This window comes from Mus caroli, chromosome 17, assembly GCF_900094665.2.
Source record: "Mus caroli chromosome 17, CAROLI_EIJ_v1.1, whole genome shotgun sequence".
Taxonomy (NCBI): Eukaryota; Metazoa; Chordata; class Mammalia; order Rodentia; family Muridae; genus Mus; species Mus caroli.
In genome coordinates this window covers 65,176,690-65,191,408 of record NC_034586.1, presented here as the reverse complement: position 1 = coordinate 65,191,408, position 14,719 = coordinate 65,176,690, and the positions used below count along the sequence as shown (strand labels likewise).

Here is a 14,719-nt window from a genome sequence, read left to right as displayed (position 1 = left end):
ATGCCTTCCCAGTTCCTACCATTACAGACATACACCATCATGTTCAACCAAATAAAACACTCTCTATCTCTTACATAGCACCAATAAGGTCACGGAAAAATCTCTCTTGCCTATCAATCTGTCTGTATATCTATCTATCTACCTACCATCTATTTGTCTGTTTATCATCTATCAACCATTGATCTATCTACCATCTATTATCTATCTATCTATCTATCTATCTATCTATCTATCTATCTATCTATCTATCATCTCTCTATATTTCTCCTGATCTATCTGGCATCTATATCATGATCTCACTTTTTATATTTAACATTTTGACATATGCACTCTTCATCAATAGCCCATTGCTTATAATTTCAAGTATTTTTTCTTTTCATCTTTTTTCTTGATCTTTTGCCCAAATACAGATGCCATGAAAATATTAAAACAAATGCCTCTCCATTGATCTTGTCCAAGATGAACTTTCCTAGTAAAATCTCTGTTTCTATTTGAATTCTTTTGCTGGAGCAGAATTTTCTATAACTTTGAGTTACCAAAATACTGAGAGTAATTTAAGGTGTTTTTATAGAAAGATCATATAAAAATGGACGTAGCAGAAGAAGTGAATAAAGCGAAACCTAATGTCTTATGGGTTCCCTTGATTGATGGCATGGCAACAGCCTGAGGAGCAGTAGGTGGAGAAGAGGCCTGCTCTAGGCTCACTAAGGAGTCAAGAGCTTAGGGGTTTCACTTTCAAGTTAATTTCAAAGAAGAATCTCCCACCTGAGACACAGATGCTGCCTAAGCAATTTATGCAGCACTTTGGACTTGGTAGTTGTTTTAACTTTTCAAATTTAATTCACTTTGAAGGAAGAGACAACTGACTATTGAGCTTAGTCAAAGCCTCAGGTGAAGAACAAGGTTCATTCAAACAGGGGAATTATGCTCACAGACACTAAAGTTGTAACAAACTCAGCAGGCACCCTGCCATACCCTGTGTACCACTCCGAACATATGCTTTTGTTTGGGTACCTCTATTAGGAAGGAGAACACCTGCACACAGCAAATTAGATGGCAGACATTGAGACTTGATTGGAATATGCTACACTCCACACATTACAACCTAACTGCCAAGACGTTATGGTGGGGGCAGAACCTGAAGAAGAACAAAAGAGTTACTGTTTCTGAGGTCCCTTGAGACAAGTCCTTCACAAGAGATTCAAGCAGCTAAAAGCCCAGTAACAGACCACATGAGTTATCCTATGAGAACTCTTTTGAGACAGAGGTTTGTTTGGGTTGTTTTGTTTTGTTTTGTTTTTTCGAGACAGGGTTTCTCTGTGTAGCCTTGGCTGTCCTGGAACTCACTCGGTAGACCAGGCTGGCCTCGAACTCAGAAATCCGCCTGCCTCTGCCTCCCGAGTGCTGGGATTAAAGGCGTGAGCCACCACACCATGCTTGACTGCAAACTTGTAACAATCATCTTGCCTCAGCCTCTAAAATTCTAGGATTATGGGCATTCATGGATGTCCTGGCATTTCTGATAATACATTTTAGTGTCTAGGTAAGATATAAGTTGCAATGAAATATTTTAAGTTTTTCAATTTTCTGAGCATCAGTAAGTGACAAGAGTAAAACAAAACAAACAAACAAACAAACAAACCCCAAACACTTAAAAAAACTTTTCTAAAAATGATAAACTGAGGGGCCAATTGAAAGGACCCTGAAGAATTCCTAATGGTGATGAGCAGATCATCCACAGAAAAGTGTGATATATAGATAACATGGAGTCAAACTCAAGAACAGCCGGGCAGTGGTGGCGCACACCTTTAGACCCAGCACTTGGGAGGCAGAGGCAGGCAGATTTCTGAGTTTGAGGCCAGCCTAGTCTACAAAGTGAGTTCCAGGACAGCCAGGGCTATACAGAGAAACCCTGTCTCGAAAAACCAAAAAAAACAAACCAAACCAAACCAAACCAAAAACCCACCTCAAGAACAGAGGGGTATAGTAAACAAAAGAAGGGGGAGAGGGCGTGTTTTGCTACAGTAGATTTGATTTAAAATCTGTAGGAGGAATGGTGGAAGCAGAAACATCATCAGAAGACTACACCAGTACTTGCTACCAGGAAGATCTATCAATGATAGCACTGATGCTCTTCTGCTTACATTGTCTTCTTTCCAAGTGTCTCCTCCATTCAGACATTTCTCAATAGCAAGGGGAACGCATGTGTTGGCAGGACAGCAGAGACAACCACCATCCCGCACCTTATCCCAGTCATCGAAGGTTTAACACTCCCAGTCATGAGATGCATGGAAGCCATGGATCCCAGATGAGAGACATCATCTCTGAAGACTTTGCCCAAATACACATGACCTTAATCCATCATTCAGCAACAACAGGGCAGATCCAAATCAGAGGACATGCTGTAAAGTGACCTAGTGAGTTCAGATTCAACTTGCCAAGGTTGAAAAGGACAAGGAGAGATGGAGAACTGCCACTGAGGGAGGAGACCGGATCTTGAATGCAAGGTGGGATCCCAGAGAACATAAAACAGACAACAGAAGGAGAAAAAAGTGAAAGGTGTATTAGATCTGTTTTTAGTTGCTAGTATGGTACAATTTCTTAGTTTTAATCATTGGGTTTACAAAAGAAAATGTTCACACTAGGGTGGATGCTGTGCGTTTTAATTCCACATAAATAGGAGAATATACCTGGCACATAATCACTGGATTCCAATCAGTGTTAAACATGCCAGTGGCAGTGATACAGATATGTGGACCCAGTATGTGATTGATCCTGACACAGGTCTTCTCTGCAGCCCCTGACCTACCCATCTCTCCACTGACAGAGACAATTCAGTCACAGGTATCTTCCTGGCTGGCTGTATTCAAACACTACCAAGTACCTGCTCTGTGAGAGATGCTGTATTAAAGTAAGCATTGCACAGAGATAAGAGAGACCTAGTCTCTAAGTCTGTGTTCTTTTGCTATACTAAAATACCAGAGACTGGGTAATTTAGAAAGGAAAGAATTATGGTTTACATAGTTCTGGTGGCTCAGAAGTCTAGAGGCATAGTGAAAGCAGGTTATAACAAGTATAATAATAATAATAATAATAAAGTACAGAGACTGAAAGAACAAACCAAAGGATTGCTCCCTGCTTCATGGCTTCATGGTGACTTACAGCTATGGTAATCAATGTACTCCTGACAGAAGAAACTTGCTTCCAGAAGATGAGCATTAATGCCATTTAACAACCTGATGACCTCTTGAACCCATCTCCTCTCAATAACATTACGCTGAGAATCAGATTTCAAAATGAATTTGTTGAGGGAAAGGCACAGCAATGAGCCTCTGTACTGGAGAGCAGGCTGTGCTGTGGACAAGCCCTCACATAGCTAAGCTGAGCCTTGTCCCTGGAGACAGGAACTTGGGAAGACAGCAGGAAGGGATTCTAAGCAGAAGCAAATTTCCAGGGTCCCTGAACTATCCAGTGATTTGGAAAAAAAAAACCTGTAAAGAAGCAGGTGGGAAGTGTTTGAACAGGGGCACAGGAGGCCCAGGTGATTGACAAGGGTGTACATCAGGGTTGGGCTTGTAGGTGGTGAGTTGTCTACAAGGCACCATTATATTCATATCTTAGAAATAGCATCTGCGTGCATTTAGGAGAAACAACAGGTAAGGGGATGGCAGAGACACCAAAGTTTGCTATTTTTTAAGCTACAGGTAATACCAAAATTCAAATTTAAAAGCACTTGTGACGTTTTTCATGTCGCTAAGCTGTGATTCAGGTACCAATAGCAGGGATGGGGGAGCAAGATGAAGAAGCCTGCCAGAGAGGAAACCATCTAGTTTCATTTAGTTTCCTTCTTCTGTGAATCAGCAGCTTCAATTTTTGATTGACACATAGAGATGTACTTATTTGTAGTATTTACTTAATGCATATATGGTGTGTGATGGTTTGATCATGGTAACAAGCCTCTTGAACATTTGTCATTTCTTCATATTTAAAATCTACAAATCTTCTCTACGTTGTAAAATACACAAGCTGTTGTAACCTATAGTCACACCATGTATTGCAGAGCATGTTTTTGTTTTTGTTTCTGTTTTTGCTGGCCCACTTTATTTCTAATTTTTTTATTATTAGATATTTTCTTTATTTACATTTGAAATTTTATCCCCTTTCCTCATTTCCCCTCTAACTCCTCCCATCCCATCTCCCCTCCCCCTGCTCACTGACCCACCTACTCCTGCTTTCCTGTCCATTCCCCCTACACTGGGGCATCTAGCCTCCATAAGACCAAGGGCCTCTCCTCTCATTGATGTCCCACAAAGCCATCCTCTGCTACATATGTGGCTGGAGCCTTGAGTCCCTCCATGTGTACTCTTTGTTTGGTGGTTTAGTCCCTGGGAGCTCTGGGGGGGGGTACTGGTTGGTTCATATTATTGTTCCTCCTTCAGTTACTTGGGTCCTTTCTCTAGCTCCTCCATTGGGGACCCTGTGCTCTGTCCAATGGATGGCTCTGAGCATCCACTTCTGAATTTGTCAGGCACTGGCAGAGCCTCTCGGGAGATAGCTATTTCAGGCTCCTGTCAGCATGCACTTGTTGGCATCTACAATAGTGTCTGGGTTTGGTAAATGTGTATGGGATGGATCCCCAGGTGGGACAATCACTGGATGGCCTTTCCTTCAGTTTCTACTCCAAACTTTGTCTCTGTGTCAGCTCCCATGACTATTTTGATCTCGATTCTAAGAAGGACCAAAATATCCACACTGTGGTCTTCCTTCTTGAGCTTCATGTGGTCTGTGATTTGTATCTTGGGTATTCCGAATTTCTGGGCTAATATCTACTTATCAGTGGGTGCATACCATGTGTATACTTTTGTGATTGGGTTACTTCACTCAGGATATTTTCTAATTCCATTCATTTGCCTAAGAACTTCATGAATCATCGTTTTTTATTAGATATTTTCTTCATTTATACTTCAAATGCTATCCCCAAAGCCCCCTATACCCTCCCCCTACCCTGCTCCCCAACCCACCCACTCCCGCTTCCTGGCCCTGGCATTCCCCTGTACTGGGGCATATGATCTTCGCAATACCAAGGGCCTCTCCTCCCATTGATGGCCGACTAGGCCATCCTCTGCTACATATACAACTAGAGACACAGCTCTGGGGATACTGGTTAGTTCATATTGTTGTTCTTCCTATAGGGTTGCAGACATGAATCATCGTTTTTAATAGCAGAGTAGTACTCCATTGTGTAAATGTACCACATTTTCTGTATCCATTCCTCTGTTAAAGGACAACTGGGTTCTTTTCAGCCTTAAGGCTGCTATGAACATAGCCTGTGTCCTTATTATATGTTGGAGCATTTTCTGGGTATATTCCCAAGAGTGGTATAGCTGGGTCCTCAGGTAGTTCTATATCCAATTTTCTGAGGAACCACTAAACTGATTTCCAGAGTGATTGTATAAGCTTGCAATCCCACCAGCAATGGAGGAGTGTTCCTCTTTCTCCACATCCTTGCCAGCAATTGCTGTCACCTGAGTTTTTGATCTTAGCCATTCTGACTGGTGTGAGGTGGAATCTCAGGGTTGCTTTGATTTGCATTTCCCTGATGACTAAGGATGTTGAACATTTCTTTAGGTGCTTCTCAGTCATTCCATATTCCTCAGTTGAGAATTCTTTGTTTAGCTCTGTACTCCATTTTTTAATAGGGATATCTGGTTCTCTGGAGTCTAACTTTTTGAGTTCTTTGTATATATTGGATATTAGCCCTCTATGGGATGTAGGGTTGATAAGATCTTTTCCCAGTCTCTTGGTTGCTGTTTTGTCCTATTGACAGCATCCTTTACCTTACAGAGCTTTGTAATTTTATGATGCCCCATTTGTCAATTCTTGATCTTAGAGCATGAGCTATTGGTGTTCTGTTCAGGAATTTTCCCCCTGGAATAGGTCTGAAATCCTGGGTGTTCAGGAGGCTGGCAGAGGTAAGAGGATTACAAAACTGTGGGTATCTTGGCTATGGCATGGGTTCAAATCTGGCTTGGGTGGCTTATTGAGCCGTGGTCTCTAAATTAAACCTCAGAGCCTGCCCTTGGTGTCCTACTTCCTCTAGCAAGACCACACCCCCTAAACCTACACAAACAGGAAGAAAAGGAACCCACTTACAAATTATAAAGGATGGTGAAAAAGTCAACTTTTCATCTTGCTTTGCAAAGAAATTACGATGCTCACCCTCTTTCCCCACTCTCTTCTGCCCAGCCCCCAGTCACCACCCCAGCGACCAGGAGGCCACTGCCCCAAGGACCACAGAGGGCTCCTTTGTCACAGGGCCGACCAGTGGGGAGGTACTTGGGGGTCAGAATTCTACCCCAAAGGACTACATTCCTCATCAAGAACTATTCTCCCAGAACAAGCAGCCACAGGAGTGAACCATTTCTCATTTACACTGGAGAGTGTGCTCATCTGGGAGCACCCAGATCACTCAGAGAAACATGCCTCGGCCTGCCCAGTCTTATCTCATTTTGCTTGGCTACTCCTCTCCCCTCTTATGGCTGGAATCAAACCCAGAACCTGTCCATGTGGAACAAGTGTTTGTCTCATTCTAAGAGGCTAAGTTTCTTCTCTTCCCTCCTCTTCACAACCTTCCTTTTCACTCTGGAAGCAACACAGACATGTTGGCTGGCTTTGGCCGCATCTATGCGGTCAGTCAGGAAGTGACCTCCAATGGGCAGATGGGACCTTCTCCAATACTTGTGCCAGATTCAAGAAAATTACTTTCATCACTAATTAACGAATCCCCTACACCTCAGGTAAGTGACTACTCTTTCCTTTCTTTCTGCCAAATCGCAAGAGAAAATGAAGTAGGCGATAGGGTGACTCAGAGGCTTGGAGGGTAGATTGGTAACATGAACTAGGGCTGTTTTCAATTGTTTATTTGTGCTTGACTTTGAAAATGAAAGGGAGAGGGAGGGAGGAAGGAAAGGAGGAAGAAAGGGGGAAGAAGGGAGGGAAGGAAAGGATGGAGACATTTTGAACTCTGTCTCATTTTAGCAAAATGTCAGTTATCTACAAACACATGGAATAATGGGAGAAGACACTCTGCTTGTATTGATACTTTTCCATCGTTCTGAGATTTTATATTTATAAAATACAAAATAAAGTATCCATTTGTAGTGTTTTCTGTGTTGTTTATATCTAAATTTATATCACTAATAATTATGATTATTCCATAATTCAGAAGCTATTTTTAAAACCTTCTGTTTTATTCACATATAATAACAATTGAAGTTTTTATATATATATATATATATGCATATATATATATATATATATATATATATATATATATATACTTGTTTTATTGCATTGAGTTACGAGGTAAAAGAATCATTAGCAAAATGCTTCTTTCAGCCTAAAAATATTGTTAAGGTAACATTCTGTAGAGGAAATAGAAGGCAAATAAAAATTTTTGGAGGTTAAAAACATACGTACAACATCTTTGCCGGGCATGGTGGTGCACACCTTTAATCCCAGCACTCGGGAGGCAGAGGCAGGTGGATTTCTGAGTTCGAGGCCAGCCTGGTCTACAGAGTGAAACCCTGTCTCGAAGAACCAAAAAAAAAAAAAAAAAAAGATATCCTCCTGTGCTTGTGAAGTATATGACGGTAGACAATGGTTTGCTATGGCATTTAAAAGGCACATAAAAAGTAAGTTGTGTGTTGGCTCTAAAAAGTAAGATATGCATACAGTGTCTGAAATTGCATGCTGTAAGACTATTTAAAAAAAACTTAGTTGTGTATTTTTAATCGTGTAAGGAGTATATAGTTTCATCAAAGTGGTGCTAAATAGCCTGCAGTCATAGCAGGAAAGAGGAGGGGAGAACCACCCCTCCAAAGCCACCCACACACATCCCTCTCCTCTGCACTGTGATACCAGATCCCGGGGATGGTTTAGCAAAAGAGCAGGAGAAAAGGCAAAGGTTCTGTTGATGTTCTTGAAAATGTTCTGGAACTGTAAGTATAAAGCACGGGTCTAGCTCCCCCAGGGGGGCACGCGCATTTGCCAGGGGCTCCACGGGGGGGACGAATACAAGTCCTGATTAGATGCACAACATCCGTGAGTGGCACTGATTATATATCAACAGAAGGACAGAGGAACAGAGTCCCAGGCTCTCCCAGGCATCTCCCTAACAGCATGTGTTCGAAACAACCACAGGCTCTCTAATGGAAGAAGAGTGTCCAATATTTCATTCCTGGACTTCATAGTTTTGGACCAGCTGATTTTTCTAAGTGAAGAAGTTGTTCTGGATACATTGTGCTAACCCCTTTTGCATCAGAATGTTTTAAAAGCTTTGGCACAACACTGATATGCTTCAGGACTCTTGTAATCACTTGAGGTGGAAGCCACGCACGGTAACGTCCACCTGTCTGTCACTTGGGAGGCTGAGACAGGCATGCTGTGAGTGTGGGGCCAGCTAAGCCTAAATGCTAAGACTAAGTCTCAAACAAAATAAAACACAAATTAAATAAATAACAACAACAACAACAACAGAAACTCAGATTGAACACCTAGGAAAGAAAACTCAAACTATATAGTCCTATAAACCTTGCAGAAGTTGGTTTGAGATGGATGTATCTCAGTGGGCAGAGTACATGTCTAGTGTGCAGGAGGCCCTGGGTTCACTGCTCAGAGCTGGATGACCTGGTATAGTAGTTGAGACTTGTAATCCCAGCACGCAGAGGTGGAACCAGGAAGATAAAACTCAGCTTCATAGTATATCTGGGGCCAAGCTGGGATAGATAAGACCTTCGAACAAAACTCAATAAAGCACTGCAGAGTCAAAGATCCAGTAAAGCTTGGTTGGTACTGCTTATAGGGTCTCCTGAGCCAGACTGTCTTAAGTCCAAGGTTATAAAATATATCTTGAAGATAGACCACAGATAGACACACGACTGTATGCTTCAACAGGACTGTATAGTGTCCTGAAAGAAGTTGTACATCGGGAATATATATAGTCAGGTCCTTCTGGTATGGGGCAACGCCCAGAAGTAAATGAAAGGGGACAAGTGACAGTGTCTAGCCTCAGGTAAACTGTCTCCACTCAGCTGTTCACAGCCTGAGTGGCTGTGAGGGGATGAGCTTGTTTTTAGGAAGTTTCGGTACACATCAGACAGAGTTAATCCACTGCTCAGTACCGATCGTTCACCTTTTAATTTGGAATTACTTTTACTGCTGCGTGCACGACAAAAAACAGTAATTATGAGTCTGCAGGGTTCAGGAACAATTAGATTAAAGTGTTGCTGAGGCGTTATATATAAAGTATTATCCCTAATTGGAAGTGTCCCTTGGGAATGAGTGGCCATGCGAACAGGCGGCACTTGAGTGAAGGAAAGAGGGATGTGCACAATTGTGGCTTCCTTGGTGACAAATGGCTTTACAAAAGACTTTTAACACCTTAGAGACAGACCCCTCTGAGGCAGAAATTTCTCTTCCCGGAGGTGAGCATATCTCACTAAATTTCGCAGAGCAGGCAGTTTTCTGTGGCCATTATTCAATGTCTGTAAGTAGGGGGCTACATAGGTGACATTTCTAACTCCAATTCATAATAATTTTCCCTGACAATGCTTTAGTTACAAGTATAACTAAATTATAATTGCATAGGAAACTTCAACTTATTGTGCCTTATACATTAATTTTAGGTTAGCACACAAAATAATTGGTTTCATCCTGGCTTTTCCATACATACAGGCCATACATATATAATAGGAACTATTTGGGGCTTGGGTAAGGAAGAGAGTCAGTCTGAGGTGGGCAGAAGGCATGGGGGATAGAAACAAGGAAGAGAAAAAAAATAAGAATGCAGTAGAGTAACATTCACCTCTATAAAATCTTGAATTTTGTCATCTACATTAAAGAGATTATAATCAATGCTATTTTCAATGTTAACCATAAATAATGCAAGCTTTCCATAGTACACAATTGGGAATCTAGGAATGGAACATAATTTTACTTGTTATTATTGTTCTTAAAACCAAACAAACAATTGTGCCCACAGGAGAGTCCAGGGCGACTTCTGACTCACTGTGCAGCTAAAGCCAGCAGAAAACATCTAGTTCTCCAGCCTCAGTCTCCTGAGTTTGGGGGATTACAGGAATGTTCCACCAGTTCTGTGTGGCTATGATAGTGTGTGTGTGTGTGTGTGTGTGTGTGTGTGTGTGTGTGAGAGAGAGAGAGAGAGAGAGAGAGAGAGAGAGAGAGAGAGAGAGAGAGATACTGTGTGTGCATGCGTGTGCATGTGTGTATGCACAAACACATGTCAGGATGCACATGCATGCCAATGTGTGGGCAGTTCACCACCTAGGTGTAACAGGTTAGAGGACACCTTGTGGAGCCAGTTTCCTCAGCCTACCGCATGTGTCCTTAGAAATGGACCTCAGGGTTTCAGCCTTGGTGACAGCCACCTTAGCCCACTGATCTACAGGTGTGATAACGCTTGCATGGTGGGGCAATGCAGGCAGCATTCAGGTGTCTGGGGGTGGGAGTTACTTTCTACATCTGCAAAAGGCAACAGACAGCTGTGCTTTGGCTGTGAAAGGCACCCAGTGCCCACTCTGGCCTCATCTATTAGGGGTCACTTCTGAATTTTGTCTGTCTGGTTCCTTCTCAGTCACCATCTCCACCCCCCTTTAAACCCCAAAGCAAGACTTAAGAATGTAGGGAGTAAGAGTATGTCAGCTTAGACTTCACCTAGCTTCTCCCATAGCTAAGAAGGCACGCTCTATACACAGGCTTTATAACATCCCTTGGTTGTACAGTGGTATTTCTCATTTCCTAGACTCTGGCATTTGGAATAAAAGAATCATTGATTTTCTAGATAGCGAAAGCCTTCCTGTTCATGGCTTCAAGAGCGTTATGAATTGTATAGGCTCTTAATGAGTAGATTAGGTACATGAAGAAAAATGCTTTTAAATCCTTAAAACCCAGCTTGCCTGCTTCTAGACTGCAGCCCGTTCTTATGCTGGGAACTTTAGATCCTCAGGTTTTATTTCGCTGCTGTTGCCTGGCAACAAGATGCAGGCAGAGATGTCAGAGGTCAGGGAGCAAATCAATGTCATGGAAAGTAGCCCTATCAGCATTTCCCATCAAACTTTGGAATCTTTGCAGTAAAATAGGTTCCATTGTATTAAATGCCTGTATTTTTTTTCTTATCAAATGCCAAGTTTTTTAGAAACATTTTTCCCTTTCTGAATATGATTCCATTACACATGGGGAATTATGATTGTGTGCATGGCTTTGTAACAGGCTTCTCTACTACAGCAGATTACTTTGAAGGTTAAAGTGAACAACGTCTGGTGTTATGAAGCTGTGGCTATACGAAAAGTGGTTGTGGACATTCTTGAGAATATTCCAAGTATTAGAAACAGTCATGCCCTCACTGGGAATCACTGGTTAATATCACATTAGATTTTATTTTGAAGTGTAGCTCTCTGTTTATTAGGAAAAGTAATTAAAGGGACCTAGAGTTTTTCTTGCTTCTATTTCAGAATGGGAAAATTTGTGTTCGTGATTTAAATACCATCCGCAGTTCAAGTTTTCAATCAGTTCTGTACCATACACCTGAGGATGCATTGCTTGGAGAAGTAAATGAGGTTTGGTAGGATGCAGTATAAGGGTTATTTTGCAGTCTGGATAACATACTAGACTTCAGTGAGCAGTCATTCTAAAGAATGTTCACAAGCCCCCTGGCCCAATGCTTAGCTTTTCCAAATTAATCTTAATCCAAATAAGACAGCTTGAGTTAGAACGACATTCCTTACTGGTTTGGAAGAGACTGATGGTTAGTCTTCCTCTCCAGGTGAAGCAACAGCTACGGACCACTTAAGGATACACCCTTCAGTTTATCAGTGAGAAATACCTCTGCCCTTCCTCCTTTTTCAAAGGCTCTGAAAATGCTGACCTTTCAGTTCCAGCTAAGTTAGTTCTAAACTGAGAACCTACGCTGAGTAATTCTTACCAGTTATAAATAATTCCTATTCATGGGAAAGTATGTTCATGAATATAATTACCTAAAGGGATCTGTTGATTGTTCTCAAATTTTACCATTTTACCCTTGTGAAGAGGTAAAGACACCATGATGCCAGGTGTCTACTTATTGTTGCTGTCACTTCATGCATTTGGGGACATGGAACTTCTCTAGTGTACAGGCCTGCTTTGAAGGTTACAGTGAATGTGTGACAATACGTCATGTAGTATGTGAAAAATAATAGTGGTTCTCTAAGAAGTAATAAAAGTAGGTGGGAGCTACACCAAAGAATACAGGGAGACCTTATTCTGTGATGGCAAAGCATACGCCTGTGATTACAGGGTCACCTCTAAGGAAGGACAGGAAAATGTAAGCCAGGGGCCTTCTTGCATTAGGTCCCCAAGTGATATTTAAGATCCTGACACATACACCACGTGAGAATGTCACGTGTGCAGTTCACATTTGTGATGTGGTCGTGTTGAAAACGATACAAGACAATTATCATCAAAGTCCTGAATTACAGCCCTGGGAAGAAAGGCTCATTTTCCCCATCATATTCTAGCTTGGAAAGATATTTTTTTAATTCCACAAAAAGAATGGATTCAGTGAAAAGGTATCAGAGATACTTCATCGTTAGATGTGCAAAGGAAGATGGGATGTATTTCGAATGTAGGCATACTTAAACCATGACATCCCATGAGGATTTCTCAGAGTACAGCTTTGTTTTTTGAAAGCCATGATCAGCAGAGAGAGAGAGAGAGAGAGAGAGAGAGAGAGAGAGAGACAGAGAGACAGAGAGACAGAGAGACAGAGAGAACTGCAGGAGAGGGGTTGGGTTCCTATGTATTCACTGCCCCCTGCCCCTCAGGATGAGGCATGTAAAAAAGATGGAAATTCTTGAGACATTAAAAGCCCTTTGTGAAATGCATGGAAAGATTAAAGCTCTCATGGAGAGAAGTTCCTGAGGTGCCTGAGTTTCTGCTGCTTCTCTCTGGTCACCAGTCACTCCCAGTCCCAGGCACTGCTAGCATCTACTATTTGAAGGATCACATAAAGATCAGTACACCCCCAGGAAACTCGGGCATGAGGCTCTCTCTCCTGAAATAGCTGAGTTAGGTTTAAAAGCAGCCACATCCTTTGATTGTTGGGGAATTAACAACCATGCATCAGTGAAGTTGGGTTACCAGTTGTTTTTACAATTACTTACAAAGTAAACTTAAATTCCATCGCCCTATTCTTCTGTTTAATTCTTGGCATGGTATAAAATGAATCACAACTTGTGAGCTGAGAGATGATGCCCGAGTAGAAAACACTCTTGTCTTTGGAGAGAGTTCAAACTTCTCTTAACTACTTCCTAAACTGTAAGTTGCCATCACAACTAGAAAACCATTTCCAGACTGCTCAAACATGTTTTGCCAGCACAGAGAATTCCTAACAAATGGGTCAGACTGCTGTGTACAAGAGAGGACAAAAAGCTCAGGTAAGGTGACATTGTGGCTATGGCCCATGCCCTCTCGGCCCTACATTTCCCTGCTCAAACTAACAAGCACAGTATTCAAATGAGAGGACTGGTGCCAGAGCAAAGTCACAAGCGAGTAAACATGTTAAGAGTATTATGGAAGTAAGAATAATATCCGTGTTTCCCTTGTAGAATCCATGTGCTAATTTGCTTAATGGCTTATCGTATTCAGACTCTAATTACAATTATAATTCCCCACCACCATCTCACTGCAAAGATATACATGCAGGTTGGCAATAGAGAAAATTTACCTCCAAGTCCTAAGAGAGACTTTGAGCACAGATAGAGGCAGATGAAAGAAGGCATGCTGCACTGCAGCAATCTCAGCAAGACCGTGCAGCTCCACTCCTCCAGAAATACTCCCAGGGAAGCCCAGAGAGCTCCAGGCAGTAAAGGCAATGCTTTACTGCCCCTGCTAAATTCTCCTCTGGAAGGCAATCTCAAAGATCAAGCCAGGAGCTAGGAGCCATTAGTAACTGCGTAGCATTTTGGAATGTCCTTGGGATGCTACTTCTGCATCTTCCCCAGGTTCCCAGTGTGGTGGCTCCGCATGACTGTGCAGCGTTCTCCAGAATGCTGTGGAAGGAGAGTCTAGGAGAGACACAGAATCCCTGAAGCATCTAGGTCTCCCTGTGAGCCTGGCTTCCGGGCAGCAACGTGGAAGCTGCTGTTTGGTAGCAGCTTTCCAGCTTTCTCGGATATAATTTCAAAATTGTTTCATTCCCCAATTGTCATATTAGTTCACGCATCAAAAATCTACAGGCAGGCTGTTAAGATCACAGAGAAATTATAGTGAATCTCACTCTTTTTTTCTTTTTTAAAATCTCTTCCTTTCAATTTGTTTCCTTACTGATTCCCCAATTAGGTCTGACTCTATATAACTTGCTTTAGTTCTAAAATATAATACTAGTAGAAATACATTGGTCACAACAAACAAACAAGTCTCTCCTCTAAGTAGATGGGGCAAATCTCCAATGGAATCAATCCACTGATGGGTGGTCCCTGTGGGGAGGGGTAGAGCTCACCCAGCAAGGAAGAAGCAAGCTTTTTCAGTGATCTAGGATGCTCTATGAAGAAATGCAAAGTACCATTTGCAAACACTAATTTACTTTTAAGTCAACTCTATAAACATTATATTATCATTCCATTGTTCACCGATGAAGAAAATATCTCCAAGAAGTCAAGTGATA

General features: G+C 41.9%; 1 protein-coding gene across 23 annotated transcripts in view; it reads right to left on the bottom strand.

The window, feature by feature from the left end:
• Epb41l3 (erythrocyte membrane protein band 4.1 like 3) overlaps positions 1–14,719 on the bottom strand; it is a 233,803-nt gene that overhangs the window by 167,012 nt on the left and 52,072 nt on the right. For 5 of the 23 annotated variants that reach the window (XM_029471175.1, XM_029471184.1, XM_029471182.1 and 2 more), the window contains exon 1: positions 13,781–14,037. The exons of 3 other annotated variants lie outside the window; for them this stretch is intronic. In XM_029471175.1, coding sequence (XP_029327035.1) covers positions 13,781–13,835 — 55 coding nt within the window. In that variant the 5' untranslated portion in view covers positions 13,836–14,037. Of the gene's footprint in view, positions 1–13,780; positions 14,048–14,719 lie in introns of those variants that run through there. 15 more of the 23 variants (XM_029471187.1, XM_029471185.1, XM_029471186.1 and 12 more) reach the window with 9 other exon arrangements.